Source organism: Trachymyrmex cornetzi, unplaced genomic scaffold, assembly GCF_001594075.2.
Source record: "Trachymyrmex cornetzi isolate Tcor2-1 unplaced genomic scaffold, Tcor1.1 scaffold299, whole genome shotgun sequence".
Lineage (NCBI taxonomy): Eukaryota > Metazoa > Arthropoda > Insecta > Hymenoptera > Formicidae > Trachymyrmex > Trachymyrmex cornetzi.
The window spans coordinates 395,624-415,196 of NW_017297680.1; the positions used below are offsets into that span (position 1 = coordinate 395,624).

Here is a 19,573-nt window from a genome sequence, read left to right on the forward strand (position 1 = left end):
CTCGGGTTTCTCAGTGTGGGTACCCACGTGCGGTGTCACGTGTTATATGTGTTCGGCGTTGCCTAGCAACGGTTTGACATTACATTCAATCGCCGCAAGTACTGTATGTACACATGTGTCAATCACTATTCACTAGACAGAATTTAGAAGGAAAAGGAAAATAATTATCACGATGACAGACGAGGTGCGACCCGAAGTGATAAAGAAAACACAGAATTTACTCGGAAAATATTTCAAGAAGCCGCCACTGACCGAGAAACTACTCCGCAAGCCGCCGTTTCGCTTCCTCCACGATATTATAACAGCCGTAATTTATCGCACAATTTTAAATACTGAAATAAATTTTTAATTCTTTTTTGAAAATTGTTTCATCTTAAATTTATCCAGAATATAGATTTATATAAGTCCTGCTCGCATTTAAAATATTATATATAGTTGAAGATTAATTTCAGGTCATTAAAGAGACTAGTTTCTTAGAAGGATTATTTAGCGAAGAAGAGCTAAATTCTGATAATATAAAGGATAAGGAAGCCAAGCTTGCTTTCTTGACAAAACTCATTGATGTTGTCAGTGAGTATTTTATTTTATTGAACTATCATGTTCTGTCACTATATACATGATGTCTAAATGTATTATATGGATATTATATGTGTTAGAATTAATCTCGGGTGCTAATTTAATGGTCAGAGCAAGTAAAATTATCTCTGGTCAAGAGCCTACAAAGACAAATGAGCTGTTGCAAGCCATTGGGAAAGCCCTTGATAAGAAAGTAATATATTTTGCTATTCAAGAAGAAAATCACTTTTAAAGTAAATTAATAGTGTATTTATTTACTTAGGTCAGTAGCAAGGAGGCGATTGACCACTACAAAAAGAGCTTGGAAAAAAAAGTAAAGGGATTGAAGTCAAGATCCACGACTAAAGAGGAAACTTCGAAGAAGCCTGCATCAAGACAGTCTTCGCAAACGAGGAAATCATCGGAGAAAGATAAGATCTCGGCGGAGCGAAAGAAAAGGTCATCTAGCACAGGGAAAGTAGTATCGGAAGCAAAGCGAGATAAAAATGACAGAACCGAAGAGAACAAAGCAAAAAAAGGGAATGATTGGAAGGAGGAAAATTCAAAGAATATTGAGACCATAGATATCCCACCAGCTGAAGTAAAAATTCAAAGAAAAACGTCATATCGCTTAAATCAGTGATGTGCAACCTTTTTAAAAAATCATTGTCAAAAGGCCACTTTTAGAAATAGGTAAAATCTTTCGGGTCACATAATGTTTATTTCGTTTGTATAAAATAGAAAATATTCATATTTTCAACTGAGTCGATGAATCGCAAAAAACTTACAGATGTGTTGCAGGTTGCATATCACTGATTTGAATAATAGAGCTTTTAAAATAAATATTTGTTAAAGAAAATTAAAATTCTATTTTCTTTTAATTTAAATTCACAAACTGCTTGATTCTGTAATTAAAAGATAATTTTTTTTTATTTTTTCTCAAGTATATGCTTTAACTTAACTCATACATTTAAAATACATTTTACTTTTATTGTATTCACAGCCAGTTCAAAATAAAGTTCCTACTTCGGCACAAAAAAGAAGACCTTCTTCATCTGCTAAAGTGAAGCAGGATGCCATGATTTTAGCAGACGCCAATGATCTGACAAAGGAAGAACAGGTACAATATAAAAGTGCTTCCGGTAGAGAAAAATGCTTGATATAAGTGAATAGGTCACAAGAAAAAAAAGGAAATATATCTTTACAGATATCTAATAACGAAAATAAACCAGTAACGAGTAATTATACTAAAGGGATTAAGGAAAATGGAATAGAAGAGGACAATGCGTTGCAACAAAGCGTTGAAAGAAGTGATCAACCAACATCAGAGCTTGCAGGATCTCAAACTGAAGCTACTGAAACGACGTAATGTTCAGTTCTATAAGTTCATTGCTGATAACGAAATTATATCGAAGTGTGATAGTAATGTTAAATTCAAATTTTGTTTTAGCATTTCACAACAACCGATTGCGAGACCTAAAACATCTTTAAGACCACCTAGTGCCAGACCCATCAGTGCTAGGCCGGCAGCTCCCAGAATGAGAGTAAAGACAGAGATGATAGTCAATGAAGAAATACAGTAAGATTATAATTTAATTTATATTAAACGAAGAATTATTATAAGTAATTTCACAACACAAAATACGATTGTAGAACACCATTAGGAAATATCAGCGTTATCGTAGAGAATTCCGACTTGAAGGATGATGATGATGATGACGCGGAAGATATGGTAGTGATGGAAGCGAAAGGAAGTGGTGGCGATCTTTTAGAGAATGGAGATTATAAGATAGACAATCAGCTGATGCAAGAACATGGGCATCTTGTGGCTCAAATCTTAGAAACTCAAAGAGAATTAGTCAACACGGACAATGTCGATGTATTGCCGAAGAAAGTCGACATCGTAAGAATTAAAACGTGTTACTGTTACTTTTATTTTTGCGCCTTGTTGATTTTTACTGCAGCAATTTTATCACAAAACGTTGAGTGAATTATCATTGAATAAATGCATTTTGATCCAGGCGTGGGAATCAGGTTCGAAACGTGACCGAGAAACAGCAGCTAAAGAAATCGATAAATTACGCGGAACTATACAAACATTAACGCGAACGACAAATCCTTTGGGAAAATTGCTGGATTATGTACAGGTAATATATATACATTCATAATATATACACATTCTTATACTATCGATCTGTTCACGAAATTAAATTTAATTAGGAAGACGTAGAAATGATGGAAAAAGAATTATTGGATTGGAGAAATCAATATCGCCAATTAAGCAAACAACTGGAAGAAGAACAAAAGTACGTATAAAAGTATATGCACAAGTACATAAAATTGAGAATAAACAATTCTAATAATTCTTCATTTCGAAATAAATAATTTGAATAATTCTTTATTCCGAAAATTAATATGAAAATATTTTTTTTAGAGAAACGGAAGAAATGGTAGAGCCTATGAAGGAGACATTGAAAGAAATTGATAGCAACATGAAGGTTCAGTTAGATAAGATACGTCAAGTAAAGGCACAAATTATGAAAAATGATCAAAAAATACGGCGATTACTTAGTGGTAACTTATAATGTAATTATATCGCTATATATTGGAATGTAAATATTTTTATAGGTTATTGTGAAGTACGTAATTATTTTATCATAAATTATATAGCTCCGAACAAAATTCTCTGTATAAATAGAATTTCGTGTATAAAATTTCCTTATTTGTCAGTTATATAATTATAATATTTGAATATATAATATTTGTATATTTCTCTTGTAAATATTACTTATATATATATATATATACAAAATCCATGTCCGTTATAATACTTAAGTACGTCATTTTATTCGTAACTTTTTTATTAGAATTTAAACAAGTTTTTTTAAATTTCATATTTATCCTGTAAGTCTGTAATTTCTTCCTCAGATATCTTTTCAGATGTATTGCAATACGAGAACATAAGCTTCAGATCTAAAAATATTTTAAGCTATAGTATTATTTTTACATTCATTATACAACAGAAAATGTGCGTTGTACACACCTTGTTTTTCAGAGTTACTGATGAACATAATAAATGCCCTAAATCTCTTAATATTACTGAGATCTTTTAAATACAAAAATATAGGTTCCTTCCGTTTCATAAATTCTGTCTTGAGTGTTGTCAAGATACCACTGAAGACATCAGTTTCCATTGAATCTTGAAATATTTTGGGCAGGCTACCTGATGGTATTTGCTAAAAAAAATTCAATATAACGCATACTCTTCATATGCAAAATTTTTTACCTACCTTTAAATATCTGTATCGAAAATCAAACGAGGTATACTTTTTCCAATTTATTAAAAATTGTACTGAGTTGGTAGGAATAGGAGGCATTTCTTCGCAATTTTCAATAAAGTTTTCTTCTGGTTTACATGTTGCATTGCTTTTCAGTTCTACTTGATTGTTATTACACGTTACTTTGATCTTCTCTTTAAAAAGTTTACTTAAATCAGCCTCCTGCACAGGTATCCTTTTCAGTGGTTCCTAATTAAAATCAAAATTTAGTTATATTGCTACAAATATATATCATAAAACATAATAGCGCAAATTTACCTTTGAACGTAGATGTGGAGGTTTTTCAATAGGTTCTACAATTTCAACATTATCCTTTTCGGGTAACCAATCTGGAATGCATCGAACTTTCCTTGGTTCTGTTATATTTGTTGGACTTGTTGGCTTTACAGTTTCATTATCTACACTTATACTACTCTTTTTATTTTGATCTTCCTTAGTGTCAACTACTTTTTCATTTATCTTTTTATTATCAGATACATCAGTCATACATATGTTTTTTTTGGACATAAATGACTAAAAAATATATATGTGTATGTGTAATACATATATATATAACTAGTAAAATTTACGTCTCAATAATAATAAAAAATACATACATCTCCAAACTGCTTTTTAATTTGGTTAAGCAAGACTTGGGTTTCCTTGTTGCAAGGTTCTAACTCTGTAATCTTCTTTACATCTTCTAATGCTGCATTGATTTGCTTTAATCCTAGTCTGGCTGTTACTCGTCTGTGATAAGCTTTCACATAAGTTTCATCCAATTGTATTGCAGACGAGCAATCTGCTTCTGCTGAATACAAACTGCGACATAAGGACATTAAGTAGCTGTTACATAACAATAGAAATTAACATGAACCATTTATCATATTCGTAAAACATAAAATTTACTTGTCTTGTTTTAAATAACAAAGTGCACGATTAGCGTAAAAGATAGCATCATAAGGAAAAAGTTTTATTGCCTCGCTATACGAAGCAATCGCTTTGTCCCATTTCTTTTGCTTCACAAAATCATTGCCTTGTTGCTTGTATTCTATCGCTTTGCTGTAGTTCTTCTGCAATTCTTCTTTGGAGAGTTCATCCGAAGACTCGTCGGATTGTTCTTCATCTTCTAATTTCTTGCATGCTTTATCCTATGCAATAATTTATTATAAATTAATTTCAAATCTTTAGATAAGAACTTGTACAACTTCAAATTAGGCAAATGACACCACTAACAATATCAAATTTTTCCCACGATGTGTAATCATACGATTTTATTCGTTTAGAATTCTTAGACATCTTGTTTTCTGTTACTGTACATTTCTTCTTTTTATTCTTGTTTCTGACAGGCGGTACAATTTGCTGAAATGTATAACATATCTTATCATCAAATATAAATATAAAATCATTTTGGCGCACGTTTCTAAGGACTACATACGTAGTATATAAATTCACACAAGAATCATACAATCATTTAAGATCCAACTAGACCATTTAAGGCTTTGATTTCTATAGTTTGTGTTATAAATATAAAATGTATTCAAATCTCTCTTAAATCAATAAAGTCATGATACTATTATTTATTTCTCAATATTATTCATCGCTTTGATCTATCTACTTTTCTCTATTTCAGAAAATACCTGTCCATTGCGTTCACTCAGCATTTCTTGTTCCTTCCGTTTCATTTGCTCTTCCCAATTTTTCAAGTCTAGAAATTCACTCTGCAAGTCCTCCGAATTATCTCGCACCTGCTTTTGCATCAATATTGAATTATCACGCTCCATGATTTCATATTACGCTTCGCTTGGTCAATGCTGGTCAATATCAATGACAAGTTTTTTTTCGTTGTTTCCAACGTTTCGTTGTTTCGTTGATTAATAAACAGGACTTGCCTTCAATCAGACAGAAACCTTCTTTCTGCTTCAACTTTCTTTGAGATTATATGATGTTTGGGTACTATGTCCTTGATATATTTAGTAATCTTTTTTAACAATATTACTAAGCTTCTTAAATCTAGAAATGTTAGGTTATAATCCTCATGAACGACACATATTGTTCAAATATTTTATTATCTTCAGAAGATAATTATCACCTACTCTTAATTATGATTCAGGATACTGTTGTGAGATAGCGCCACAAGTCACTTTTCTTTGTTTTTCAAATTTAGATTTGCAGCGTGGAAACTGTTGCATTTCTGCAGGTGCGTCTGAAATTGTTCGATAAAATTAGAAAAGATTTAGATGAATTTAAACAAAATTATAAAAAAGATAATGACACTTTAAATAAAGTCAATTATACTAATTAATAAAAAAGTATAAAAGCCATCAAACGCAAGTTCTAAGTACAAATATCTATTCAACAATTCTTGTACATATAATAATAAGGCTGATTCTACAATGTGCTTTTTGTTTCCTGTTTCATGCTGTTTGTCTCTTGCCTTCTTGATCAAAAAGGCAAGAAACAAACAGAGACGAACAGCAAGAAACAGGAAACAAAAAGCACATTGTAGAACAGTTATAATAGACGTTTTGATCTTAAGACGTTGGATCATTTTCAATATTCGAATAACAATTTAAAAACGTTCGTTAACGCATAAATCAGTTGTATATCATAGATTACATTAAACGCATAAATTACAAAGGATTTTCTTTTAATTCCGCGCGCGCGCGTTCTTCTAATTACATAAAAAATTTTTAATTATAACATTACATGCAAAGCTTCGCATTGTTAGTAGAGTGAAACATTTAAGATATTATTTAAATAATAAAAATAGTTTGAAATATTTATAAAATTATGAACTCAACAATTACCAATTATATAATTAGCTGAAACAAAGAATAGATGAAGCATTGCAAAAGTTTCTTGGTATATGATATCGTTAAAATCGCTTAATCTGTTTATTTTCTTCTTATCATTTAGTCCAAATCTACAATAGGTGTTTTAAGCCTTAAGCCGTAAGAAATTAGCCAATTACAATCGAATGCGAGGAGAATAATTGATTGTGATTCGTCCATTTCTTATAGCTTAAGGCTTAAAAATCTATTGTAGATCCGGGCTAACTCTCACAAATGACACGTGAGAGTGTAAAACATATTTGTAAAGACACAACATTTAAAAAATGCAATTTTACACATTAAATACCTTTTAAATATTTCTTGAACATTTTTTAGACTTCATTAATGCTAGATATTAATTTTTCTCTCATCTGTTTCGAGAAGGTAGAAGCTTAATGGAACGCGCTTCGATATCCCTTCTTGAACGCGTTTACTTAACATTTGTAACATCTACTTAATATTTGTAACACCTTATAGAAAAAGGTTTCTCTGATTAAAAGAAATCTATTTGAATAAAAAAAAATTGTGCATTGCTTTATACAATGATTAAAGAAAAATTTCTTTGATTCGAATATCATTTCTTGAAATCAAGTAAATCTTTATTTTCCTTAAAAGTATTTTTACTTTAACTTAAAAGAAATCAAGAAAGAAACGATTTCTTTATTTTAAACAACTCGACTGAGTGAACATTCGCGAATATAATTCCGTTCTTGTTATTTATCAAATGTTAAAGAAGAATGAAACAGTGAGACGCAAGCGCTGGGAACATTAATAAGTGGAACGCACCCCTTGTGGGAGCTGCGGCCGTCAAGGGTGACTTCGCTGGCGGTGGACCGCGACCAGACACGGTGGCATGTACGATCTACGCGTACTGAGCTTGACATTCGGCCCTTTTTAGATCTTGGGTAACTGCCATCGGATTACGATCGCGCCTATAGCTGCGAAATGTTTAATATCTGCGAGACTTAGCCGCGACTACAGTCTCCCGAGTTTTACTCGCGGTAACCAGTCCGCCGCCGACGAGCGCCAAGTGCGCACCTGCGACGTGATATGCCTTCTCTTTCGGTCCTTCATGGCTCGCGGTCCCCAACCGCTTCTTCGTGATCTTCAACGGGGCCGTAATTCTCACGATCCTCGTAATTTGACGCAACCCGTCTTGATTCCGCGACGTACTTAAACTTCGGAAAAGTTTCGGGGAAACTTCTGGAATTTTTTAAGAACTTTCTGGATAGCCTGTGCTTGAGAAGCGATAGATCTCTATTGGTCGCAAGAGATTTCTAAATTACAGAAGAAAACTGAAGAAACACATGGACTTGAAACGCTAATAGTTACAAAAATGTTGGAAGAAAGAATATTAATTTTCCATCAGAATTGGTATAAAATTGAACACATCTGTCATTTCAATATTTATCAAAGTTTTTTTTAAAAATTAAAATAAAAGTTTTTTTTAATAATTTAAAAATAACATAGTACATTTAATAACAATTTCGGAAAAACATGCTAAAATTGTTGCGGAACTGCAATAAAATCTACAGAAAAATTGCCGGTAGTTTTTATTATTAATTTAATTTCGATGATTGAAGTAAATATTCTATTTTATTTAAAAGTCTTTATGAAGAGAACGGTAGAAAATTTAATTAAGAAGTTGTTAATAATGCGAAAGAGCCGCAACGTCAAAATTTATCGCGACCGCTAACGAAGGCTGGCAGATTGATTCTTTAAATCAACTCACTATTCCAGCCACAGTTGATTTCGTAAATCACCTGTATATATAGTCAAAAGGTCGTCGACTAGTGTATCGATCAATGATTCTCTGATTCAACACGACAACGCGAAAACGGTTAGCATATATTTATTGGTGTGTGCGCGAGTGAAAGATGATCTTGCACGAGAAAAAAGATAACAAGAGCGTTAGTTATGATTGATAAAGTATGTTACACGGTGAGTCAGAACCTCCTTGTTATAATTTTATTTCTTTTTTTTTTCAGTGCATTTTGCACAACACTAAGAAAGAGATCGCGGAGACATTAAAGGATGTCTTCGCACCAAAGTTACACAAAACAAAGTTCGAATGAGGTAAAGCGAGACCGTGGTTCGAATACTGATTTATATGCGGAGAGACATCAGACAAAATGAGAAAATTGTCTATTGATAAATTTATGTGCTATTTCCGCGAAGCTATAAATATTTACAAGGATATTTTCTTTGTGCATTTATTATCTGTAAATTTGACATGTGTTGCCCGATTTTACAATCACAAATTATGTAAACTTGTAATTGATAAAATGTAATTGATTCACTAATTAATATTTTTACGTTACGGAATACTGTCAAAAATAATTGTGATTATTTTGAAAAAGTAAATTAAAATATTTTTTTTTAATTATTGAGTAATTTTTCTTTTTTTTATTAGATTCTGTTCGAAAATATTATTTTGATAATAAAATAATATTATATAAATTTATATATTTTTAAGTATTTTATATTTAACACAAATACAATTTATAACTGATAATTTATGTCCATGTGTTCATTAAAGAGAACCTAGACATGACCTTGGCCAATGTTCAAAGTTCTATTTTGCCTAACTGCCAGCTGCTAAGACTAAATAATTAAATTAAATTAAATTAAATATTTGTTTAGTTTTGCAAAGACTTAACATTTGAAATATAATTTTAATGTGAATTAACGTGTTATTTAACTTGCAATACAATATCAATAACATATGTTAATTTGACAACTTTACATTATTATTGACATATATCTTAAATGTAATTAGTATTTTATGCCATAATTTTATCAAATTAAATTATATATATAACTATTTATAATATATATAATATATATATATATATATAAAATATATATAAATAATATATATAAATAATCGAAAATATGGCCTTCGACTTTCTCGTATAAAATCTAAATCAAATATATTCCCATCTTTGACATGATTAAAAAACGAGACTTTTCTGAAGTTTCTGGTTTTTAATACAATATCTTTTGTATGTGAATTGCAATTTCTTATTATATGAATTTTCCTACATTAAAGATACGATACTCGCAGCAATAAAAAATTACTTATTTTTAATCACTTTTTCTTAAGATAATTTTTATATATAAGAGATATTAACATAGCATGTTAAAATCATTCACGGGATTATTGTACAACAGTTCTTGTTTAATTCTATCTCTCTAATAAAATATCATACTGAACACAATAAACCCTATATTCGCACTAAACCGTTGGCGCGGTGAATGCGCTTCTTTCTAGAAGAAATACCAAATTTCGGATTTTATTAAAGGCCGCGGTTTTCGTTGCGATATTTTCGGTAAGGTCATGTAGAAATATAGTGCGATGGTCAGACGATCCGTCAGACACGGCGACGACATTGTCGCATGCGTACTATTAACGGCGTCATCGCGATAGCTCCTGCATGAGTGATGTAAGTAAGGATGAAGCCATCGAGAAGATATTCATTCCAGACACGGTGTATTAAATGCATACGAAACGAATCGTCTCGCGTATAACATTATGCAAGAGTTCGCCGCTCCGAAGATGCCATCTACGTCGATGGAGCTTTCTAAGATGTGAACGAAAAATATGCAATACGTCTTTGTATCCAAAATCATTTGTAATAAAACATCAAGCTATTATGCAGAGTGTTCTTAGGCCGATATTCATAGTCAGTTCTTATATTCAAGACCGTCTTAAGTTCTGTTTGAAGTGTCACGAACCAATCAGAGGGCCTCATTAGCGTTGTAAGACATTACTCAAGACATTACTACGATCTTGAAATAAGAACCGACTATGAATACCTTAGATCCAAAGCAAAGCGATACAGCAACAGATATATAGATCAAGTAAAAAAGCATTGATTGATACTCTTTGTCAAGTTACTTCTCTCTTATTATTGACTCTTATATTTATTTAAAGTCTCTTTCTCTCTCTCTCTCTCTCTCTATAATTGTTTCTGTAATGATGTATGTTCGGAAAGTCTAACTGTATTTAATAATTTTAATACTTTCTTATCTGAGTATAAAAGATAACAAATGACTCAAAATCTTTTATATATGAAACATATAAACCTTGAGAAAGTTTCGAAATAAATCTAAACACAAGTTATTTAATTAAATAAATGCAATTAAAATAATTAAGATTGTAATTGCTATATGATGTTTAAACTATAAAAAGTTTTTTTTTTAAATTTATGTTTTATGTACTTAGAAAATCCTTTTTTTTTTTTTAACGTGAGAAAGAAAAAGATAGGAATAGCAGGAACAACCAGCTGATCGTCTCTTATATATTTGAAACACTTCAGAAGTCAAATAATAACAAATAAAGTGCCAAACACTTGCAACCGCACTTTGAGATGCATTCTCGAGGTGTCGATCGACAAAGTGCACACTAAAGTGCGGCAAAGGTCGCGCGCCCGGAAATCTCGTGCAAATAGTATGTTTACCCAGACACTTCGCTGTTACTTCGACGTCCAAAGTTATATTTACCACCGCATTACTGGCGCAATTCCCGAGAGACATTAAATCAGACATTATTTACGATAAGTTTCCGTGAGAGTGAGAGAAAAAAAAAGGATGCAGCCGCGCCAGTTCTCAGGTTTGCTCTTTGGCAATGACGTTTTGCTTGTGACGCGTGCAACCGTTTTTAGCGTCATATCGATGCAATCCGAAACTCTATGCTGCTCATAATTATGACGAAATACGCGTATAAAGTGCCGGGAATGATACAAATTCCAATGTCCGTAAAACCAAAATAGAATTTAAAAAATAAGTGAAAAAAAAAATTTTTTTAGGCAAAATTAAATTTTAACACAAATACAAAATCACATATTTTTTTGTAAACTTTTAATTTACACTATTATTGTTTTTATGCAATATGAAGAGTTTTATATTTGTCATATTTGCTAATAGAGACATTTGGATTATTTAAATATTTACTAAATAAAGGAAAGTTTATGAAAGATATATATATATATATATATATATATATATATATATGATTTTAAGTATAGGAATATAGATAAACGAATCTAGGCCTAGATCATTTTTAGTCACTTTAAGATACTTTCGCATACCGTGATATTTCTGGCGAATGATGCGATCACGCGTGTTGCGACGTGTCATCGCGATGCAAAATCTTGAGTGGGTCGTCGTTTCTCCTAAGTGAATCTCTCTCGACCGCATTTGTTCGAAAAGTTTGGCGTCGCGAACGATCATAAATCGGCTTTCAACAAGATTAAAAACAACGAGACAAACATCGTCGCGGACAAGTTATGGAACTATGTTTTATAATGAGACAAATTAATTGTTTACTGCCGTAAGATGCGATCACAAAATGCTTGTTGCATAGGACACAAAAGCGCTGAAATAAGTTCGACAATTGGTCAATTTTGATGTTTACATCGCGTGTAATAAATAGAGGCAGATTTTTGCATAACGATGTAATATCTAATCCGTCTTTAAGTAATTACATTTATCAGTTTGTAAAAATTTATGAGCTATTTTATTTGTTATTTCACTGAAAAAAATGATCTGGTTGGATTAAATAGTAATTCCGGTGGAAAATAAACGAATCAGGATTTTCTAGTTAAATCTGCTAGAATTCTAGTTGAGATAGAATTCTGATTGGTATAATTATTCTGGTAAAAAAAATAAGAATTCTAGTAGAGTTTACCAAAAATATTGTATTAACCAGAATTCCAATTATCTGGATTAGAATTCTAATCAATTTAACCAGGAAATTTTGATTCGTCCATTTTCAACCTGCAGACAATTTTTTCAGTGCATACTTGAAAATTAATTTAGTCTTTGCACGTGATAATAAAATTAGGAAATAGAGGATTGAGAAAATAAAAAAAAAGTAATAGAACGCTATTAGCTAACAGAAAAATCATTTTTCATAATATAAGTTATTTCGCGATAGCTCAGAATAGATTGTATCTATATCCTACATCAGAAGCCCATTTCGATGCAATAGTTCATCTTAAAATAGAGATTGCATAGGAGAAATACGAGAAATAAAATTCGAAAATGTGTTTGCGCATTGAAACAAGATTTGTCTTGCATCTTTTCCATTGTCTATTATTTTTTCCTATATAAATTAGTTTATTATTTGTAATTAATTATTATTAACTAAAAACGTTACTTTACTCATTTTTATCATTAAAGTGAAGTAGGCTTCAATATATCACAAAGAAAGCTATACATAATTTAGTTCTCTCAAAAATATTATAAATACTGAACACACGTTGCGGTTTGCAACTGCAGTATAATTTTCCTCTCAGGTTTGACAGACGAAAATTTCTGGAAGTATGAGTAACAACGTACTCGCGAGCGCGTCGTTCTCGAGAAGAAACTGGCACGGTGCACCTGAATGGATAAAAGATGACGGTCTCTTATCAGTACCAGGTCGCCAGTTCCACCAGCGGTGGATTCACCAGGCTCCTGCTTATGTGGCGCGGTTCCCTGTACAAGCTCATCTACAGGGAACTGCTGCTTTTTTTACTTGTCTTCGGTATCTTGTCCGCGCTCTATCGCCACGCCTTCACTGCCACGCAAAGAAGGTGGACATTCCAATATTTTAAAGCTCTAAATTCTAAATATATACATATGTAAATCTAGAAATAGAGAATATAGAGGATATAGAAGACAAAAATTAATTCGATTAACCATTAATTCCATCTATTAATAGATGAAATTAGACATAAGTATGTATGGGTAAATTTTTTTTAATATTAATTAATTTGCATATATTCACCATTCTCTATTTTTCTTCGTAATATTTTAATTTAATCAATTTTTTTGTTATTGAGAGTTGCTTGTAATATATAACGTGTTATAGGGAATTCGAGCAAGTCGTCATCTACTGCGACACCTTGATCAAATTGATTCCATTGAGTTTCGTGCTTGGATTTTATGTGTCCTATGTGGCGCAGAGATGGTGGAAACAATACACAGCAATACCATGGCCCGACAAGTGAGTTTAGATGCAATTTTCAAGCAATGCATCATAAATTGTTAAATCTCAAAATTTTTTGACAGTCCAAGTTAATATTTCTTTCTTTCTTTTAGCTAAAGCTTGAAAAATGATAGCCAAGAGCTAATTGTCGAAAATAAAAAATATAACTTTATTTTCATTACATGAACTTCTTTGTGATTTCCCTATTCTTTCTTCCTTTTTACAGGGTGATGCATCTCGTGGCGCTCTACGTCACCGGAAACGACGATTACAGTCGTATGCTGCGCAGAGCCCTGATGCGTTATCTAAACCTCTCGCTGATACTTGTACTACGTTCCATAAGCTCGGCGGTGAAGAGACGATTTCCCACTCTCGATCACGTCGTTGATTCCGGTAAATCACAGTACTGGGACCACTATCGTCGTCCTAGTGGCAATTAAAAATTAACGAGCTTGTTGCAGGCTTCATGACCACGCTGGAGCTCCAATTGTACCAGTCGGTGCCGAGTGTCGAGTTTAACACCTATTGGATACCCTGCACATGGTTCATTAATCTCCTCAAGGAGGCACGCAAGACCCATCGAATATCCGATGCACAAGGTTTAAAGCTAATAATGGAGGTGTGAGCGAACTCCATGTTTTCTTTTTTTGATTTCCTCGTTTGTTGTTTAAAATTTGATAAAAAATTTTCTTTACAAAATGAAAGAAGTTCTTTTTTTAATTGTGTTTTATATAAATTGTATTTTATATAAATAATTAATCAAAATATAGATAATATTCTTAACGATTAATGCTTAACACGAAAGAAATTAAAATCATTAAAATTTCTTGCTTTAGCATTTATTTTGAATTTGCAACAAAAATAAGGAATAATTGTTTAAATTATTTTATTCTTTTAAAGTCGTATTAAGCATATTGTATATCTTCTATTTTCTGAATTCGTTCCTGTTTATCATGTTAGTTCGTGAAGCGCGACATGCATGATACGATATGATTGTATCCTAGTAACCAGAAAATCAATCGTTTGGTTAGAGAAACGATTAAATTTTATGAGTAGCTACCGTGACGGTAGCGAGTCGGTATATGACTGATTCAAAATACATCGTAAGCCATGTCGCAGTCTATCAACTACGTTTTTATTTTCTGCGATTAGGCACGCGTGTCTCAAACACATTATGCTGTCGCACGAATATCTTAATCGGGATTGCTGGAGATAATATTCCTTTTCTTCATGCATCACGCATTTCTTATGCGTGAAAATAAAGGAACAAGTAAAAGTCAATCTTGATGTGTAAAAAATGCACGATAAATTAATCAGTGAATATAATATCTAAGCAAATTAAAAAGAAAAAGCAAATATATATTCTTCACCTTTTATATCTCATCATTCACACTTTGAATCGTAATTCATTAAATTTTTTTCCAGAAACGTGATTGATTAATAAAATTAATTAATCGGTGTAAAATCTTTCTCTTACTCTGTAAAGTCGATCTGATTTGTAGGAATTCAATGAGTTTCGGACCAAGTGCGGTCTTTTGTGGAGCTACGACTGGGTGTCGATTCCTTTGGTGTACACTCAAGTGGTGACACTCGCCACTTACAGTTTCTTCGTAGTCGCCGTAATCGGCCGACAATACATCGAGGGCGTTGAGAAACAATTCCAACTGAAAATAGATAAATACGTGCCCATTTTCACGATTCTGCAGTTCTTCTTCTTTATGGGATTATTGAAGGTAGCTGAACAGCTGATAAATCCTTTTGGCGACGATGATGAGGATTTCGAGCTGAATTGGCTGATTGATCGTCATACCAAGGTAGGGGTACTCTCTCTTGTCTGTAAAAATTGAGGAAAATTGTAAAATATCGCGTATACTTAAGGTAAAATTTTATGCTGACACTTGACGCACATTTTTAACGTTAAAATAGGCCATATGAAAATTAGTGAATATCAAGCATCAATTTTGATTACGTGACCTCCCAGCAAACACAAAGTTACATGTAACGTACCTGTTAGTTGTAATATCCCATTCAACAATATAACTGTAATATAACACACTTGTTATATTACAGTTATTATTATACATTGTTGAGTGGGAAATTACAATTAACAGGTACGTTACATGTAACTTTGTGTTTGCTGGGCTGTTTTATATATAAATGAACATTGAGAATTAGCATAAAATGATTTTGATGAATTTCTTCTCCTCTTTATTCTCCGCTTTATGCTTATATTAGGTGTCGTATCTCGGAGTAGATACATTGATGAATCGCTGTCCACCGCTCGTCAAGGATATTTACTACGACTCCGAAGATGTGAGCCTGCCATATACAGAAGCGGCTGCGGCGTACAAGAAGAAGACTTATCGCGGTAGCGTGGACAACATGATGTTAGTATCTTATTATACATACATAGTTTATTGTAATATTCGTAACAATCGATAAAATAATATTTTTCGCAATAAGTTCTTTGCAGTATTTTAAGATGTTAGTGGCATTATTATCAAATCGACAGTCAATTTAATTGTGATATTATTATTTCCGTTTTAGTTTGTGATTGCATTTCAAGTCTGACAATAAGCGGCACGCGGTTTATGTAACTGAAAGATGTATTTAGATTTACGTATAAAAATATTATTAAATACCTACATCTACCTCAGTCATATTGATCCTTTCTTTATGTCGTTTTATTTATATAACGATCTAGATTAATTTATTATTGTTAGTAATACTTATTTTAAACCAGAACAGATTACAAATTTATATGTAATTTGTATAAACCAATTTTAATTGCAAAATATTGTTCGTAAAGATCTAGTGAGTTCTACATCTTTTGGAATACAATTTCGTAAGATATAAAATTCGTTTTAAATATTGAAATCTTGAACATTATATTCTATAACAAATGCCATCGGTTTTCCTCAATCTTTTCAGGGTACCCGAAGAGAAACAGATGATGTTCTTACCCGGAATTTTGGAAGAGGAGGAGGAATGCACAACAATTTTGACACCTCGTACTTCCACTGCCAGTTTAACGAATGACAATCCAATAAACGAAATGCGGTAAGATTATAATTGGGGTGCATATTGATGTATTCTAATTCTTAGAAATTTAGATATTAATAATATTAATTGTTACAATTTAAATTAATATTGATCGTCAATTGAGGAGCAGACTTTCAAAAGTTTTGTCAAAAATTTTATTTTTTTAGTTAGAGAAATGGCGTAGTGTTCAATGTTGAAAAATACATATTATAAGCTACTCTGAGATGTTCAGAAAACATTTTTTTATTGTTAATTTATATGTTGAAAAAACATAGACATTTCAAAGTGCATAATAATGTTTTTTAACTAAAGATAAACAAAATGCATTTGTTCAACATTTTTAGCAATTGTTTAATAAGTTTGTTTAATATTTCACATCCTACTGATTGGCATATTGTTATTTTCTGTAAAGTATGTAATTTTCTTGTGTGCGGAATTTTTTTCTTTTTCGTTTTCTGAAAATTACAAATTTTGGAAAAAACCGGATTTTGAAAGTTTGCTTCTCAATAGATTATTAAATAATGTAATTTTTAAATGTAATATCTTACTTTAAACTTACTACACAAAAAAGTAATGAATCGTTACTGTCCAAGTAACGGTAATGATAATGTGTTACTTTTCAAAATTAGTAACGAGTTACTTTTTATAAATAATAACGATAACGATGTATTATTGCTATAAAGTAACATTTTTAATTTATTTCTAATAGTCTAACACATTTTTTAATATAAGGAAGCTATATGCTTTTAATGTAAGGAAGCACTTGCATATATACAAGATATTTCAAAGTTTCTCTTCTTTATCCCATTTTACTACCAAGACGAACAAGCTTCGAAGAACTCCATTAAGTTAGATTCGTTTGTTTCAGCCAGATCAGCGGGTCCCCTTCAACATCTGCGAAGATGGCTCGCAATTGTTCCGAAACGATTATGCAGCTGGATGGTCAAGAGCAACCACCGGCCGAAACGGAGCAGCGACGGGTAATAATCGAGGCCGTCCGGAAGTTCTCTTCGTTAACAAAGAGCTCGGCATCTCGCGCCGTAAAACCCTTCTTTCCGGTTTTAACGAAAACTCCTAAACCAGTGTTGCGTCCTTGGCCGAGCGTTACGAATATCCAACGTCCTACTCAGATATCACCGATTCTAACGCCTGCAATTCCCACGTCGACTGTCGTTGAGATCGAAGATCCCTGGGCGAAGGATTCGTTCAAGAGTCTGTATCATCGGCCTTCCATAGATTCTGAGGGACTACCCAGCGTTTCATCGCAGAACGAGAAGAAGGAAGGCGTCGTGAACTCGGCATTTGCGGAAGAGAAAGTGGATAACATATCGGACATTTGTGACTGCGATGACACTGAGGAAGGTGATGATGATTCGTTGTCCGGACCTTCACACCGGTCTCAATGCACACGGGTCTCCTGTCAGCAATCGTTTACTTCAGAGACGATCGATATGTCTGTGATTAGTGGTGAACCAATTAGTCTTTCGAGCATCAAGAGTTCTTCGAAGTACTTGATAGCGAGACGAGATCGGTCGATTAGCGATTCCAGGAAGAAGAAGAGTATCCTCCGGTCGAGGCTGTCTGGCAAACTATCGAACCGCAGAAGAACCACTGATAGCATACCTACGGTGAGCACAATCTTGAGTCAGACCTGGAGCTCGCCGAACCTGAGCAACTTGGAGGAGCAGACGAAGACTGCACAAAGCGTCAAAGTTGATTCTTCTTCTTGTAAGCAGGAGAAAGATCAGGAAGATTCTAAATTATAAATAAAGTAGAGAATTTTGGAAATAACGTTTTTTTTTATATTTAAACAGAGATATAAAACTTGTAACGATCTTGAAGAAACTTTACTAGCAAGATTCTTTCGCAGAAAAATTACGTTTTTGCTAAACTATTTTCAATTACTATACTTGTTCAACAAATTATTTGAAGTGATAGTAATAGATATATAGTTATATTTTTTGATGACCAGCAACATAAAAATGTTCTGCTTATCGATTTCATTTAATTATAATTGTAAGTATCGCTTATTCGTGAGCGTTACATTTATGTAAATATTGTAAATATTATAGTAAATATTATATTATAACATATATTGTCATAGAAATAAAACAATTGTATTATGTATTATTTTTTGAATAATTTATTTAAAAATGTATTTATGAAATTTTAATATTGAATTTATCTATAAAATTTTAATATTAGGTGTTAAACTTAATTCCTGTCGTTTTTTCGTCTCCAAAATTAATTTGTTTCGACGGGAAGATGAATGAATACCTTAATCAAAGTAATTTCCTCCATTTTCTACTACTTTTTCCCATCTCTCTGGCAACAGGGCAATCCCACGACGGTAGAACGCGGTGTCTTTCGAGGCGATCCATTCATCCACCCATTTTTGGACTTCGTTGTGACTGGAGAAGTGTGTGTCCATAAGTGCGTGTTGCATCGATCGGAAGAGATGGTAATCCGACGGTGCTAAGTTTGGAGAGTACGCTGGATGCGAGAGAACTTCCCATTCAAGCTCTAGAAGTGCTTGCTTCACACTTTTCGCGATATGCAGTCGAGCGTTACATGCAACAAAATGACTTTGCGTCGAGAAATTTAACTTCTTCTTCTATATTTATATGGCCCGGGTTCCAACTTAGTTGGATTTACGTGGCCAAGCTTACAAATCACAGTTATAGCCGGAAACGCTTTTCAGCAAAAAATTAATAAGATGATGCAATACCCAAAGCAGGGCAGACCGAGAAATTTAACCTGTGAGGATTAAATCACTTTCAGCGATGTTCTAAACTACAAAAGACATATGACTTCATCGTCGAAACTCGCCAGCGTTGGAGCCAGCACCC

The 19,573-nt window shown here is 32.6% G+C and overlaps 3 protein-coding genes across 3 annotated transcripts; 2 read left to right on the forward strand and 1 right to left on the reverse strand.

The window, feature by feature from the left end:
- The first annotated feature begins 56 nt into the window (after window positions 1-56).
- IFT54 (intraflagellar transport 54) lies at window positions 57-3,140 on the forward strand. Its single transcript, XM_018509379.1, has 11 exons — window positions 57-307; window positions 453-570; window positions 657-769; window positions 839-1,156; window positions 1,559-1,675; window positions 1,763-1,920; window positions 2,006-2,134; window positions 2,209-2,458; window positions 2,577-2,702; window positions 2,776-2,861; window positions 2,990-3,140. The coding sequence occupies exons 1-11, from the start codon at window positions 173-175 to the stop codon at window positions 3,138-3,140; spliced, it is 1,701 nt and encodes a 566-aa protein (XP_018364881.1). The 5' UTR covers window positions 57-172.
- Window positions 3,141-3,378: 238 nt separating this feature from the next.
- spag (RNA polymerase II-associated protein spaghetti) lies at window positions 3,379-5,885 on the reverse strand. The gene is made up of 8 exons (XM_018509370.1): window positions 5,513-5,885; window positions 5,109-5,234; window positions 4,782-5,023; window positions 4,490-4,694; window positions 4,152-4,406; window positions 3,846-4,082; window positions 3,599-3,791; window positions 3,379-3,528 (listed from the first exon to the last, which is right to left on the reverse strand). Exons 1-8 carry the CDS (start codon window positions 5,654-5,656, stop codon window positions 3,440-3,442), a joined length of 1,491 nt encoding a protein of 496 aa, XP_018364872.1. The 5' UTR covers window positions 5,657-5,885; the 3' UTR covers window positions 3,379-3,439.
- A 1,798-nt stretch (window positions 5,886-7,683) lies between these two features.
- LOC108762456 (bestrophin-4) lies at window positions 7,684-18,643 on the forward strand. Its single transcript, XM_018509466.1, has 10 exons — window positions 7,684-8,080; window positions 8,447-8,647; window positions 13,009-13,287; window positions 13,566-13,700; window positions 13,909-14,075; window positions 14,144-14,301; window positions 15,185-15,496; window positions 15,918-16,069; window positions 16,614-16,742; window positions 17,593-18,643. The coding sequence occupies exons 3-10, from the start codon at window positions 13,109-13,111 to the stop codon at window positions 18,488-18,490; spliced, it is 2,130 nt and encodes a 709-aa protein (XP_018364968.1). The 5' UTR covers window positions 7,684-8,080; window positions 8,447-8,647; window positions 13,009-13,108; the 3' UTR covers window positions 18,491-18,643.
- The last annotated feature ends 930 nt before the right edge of the window (window positions 18,644-19,573 follow it).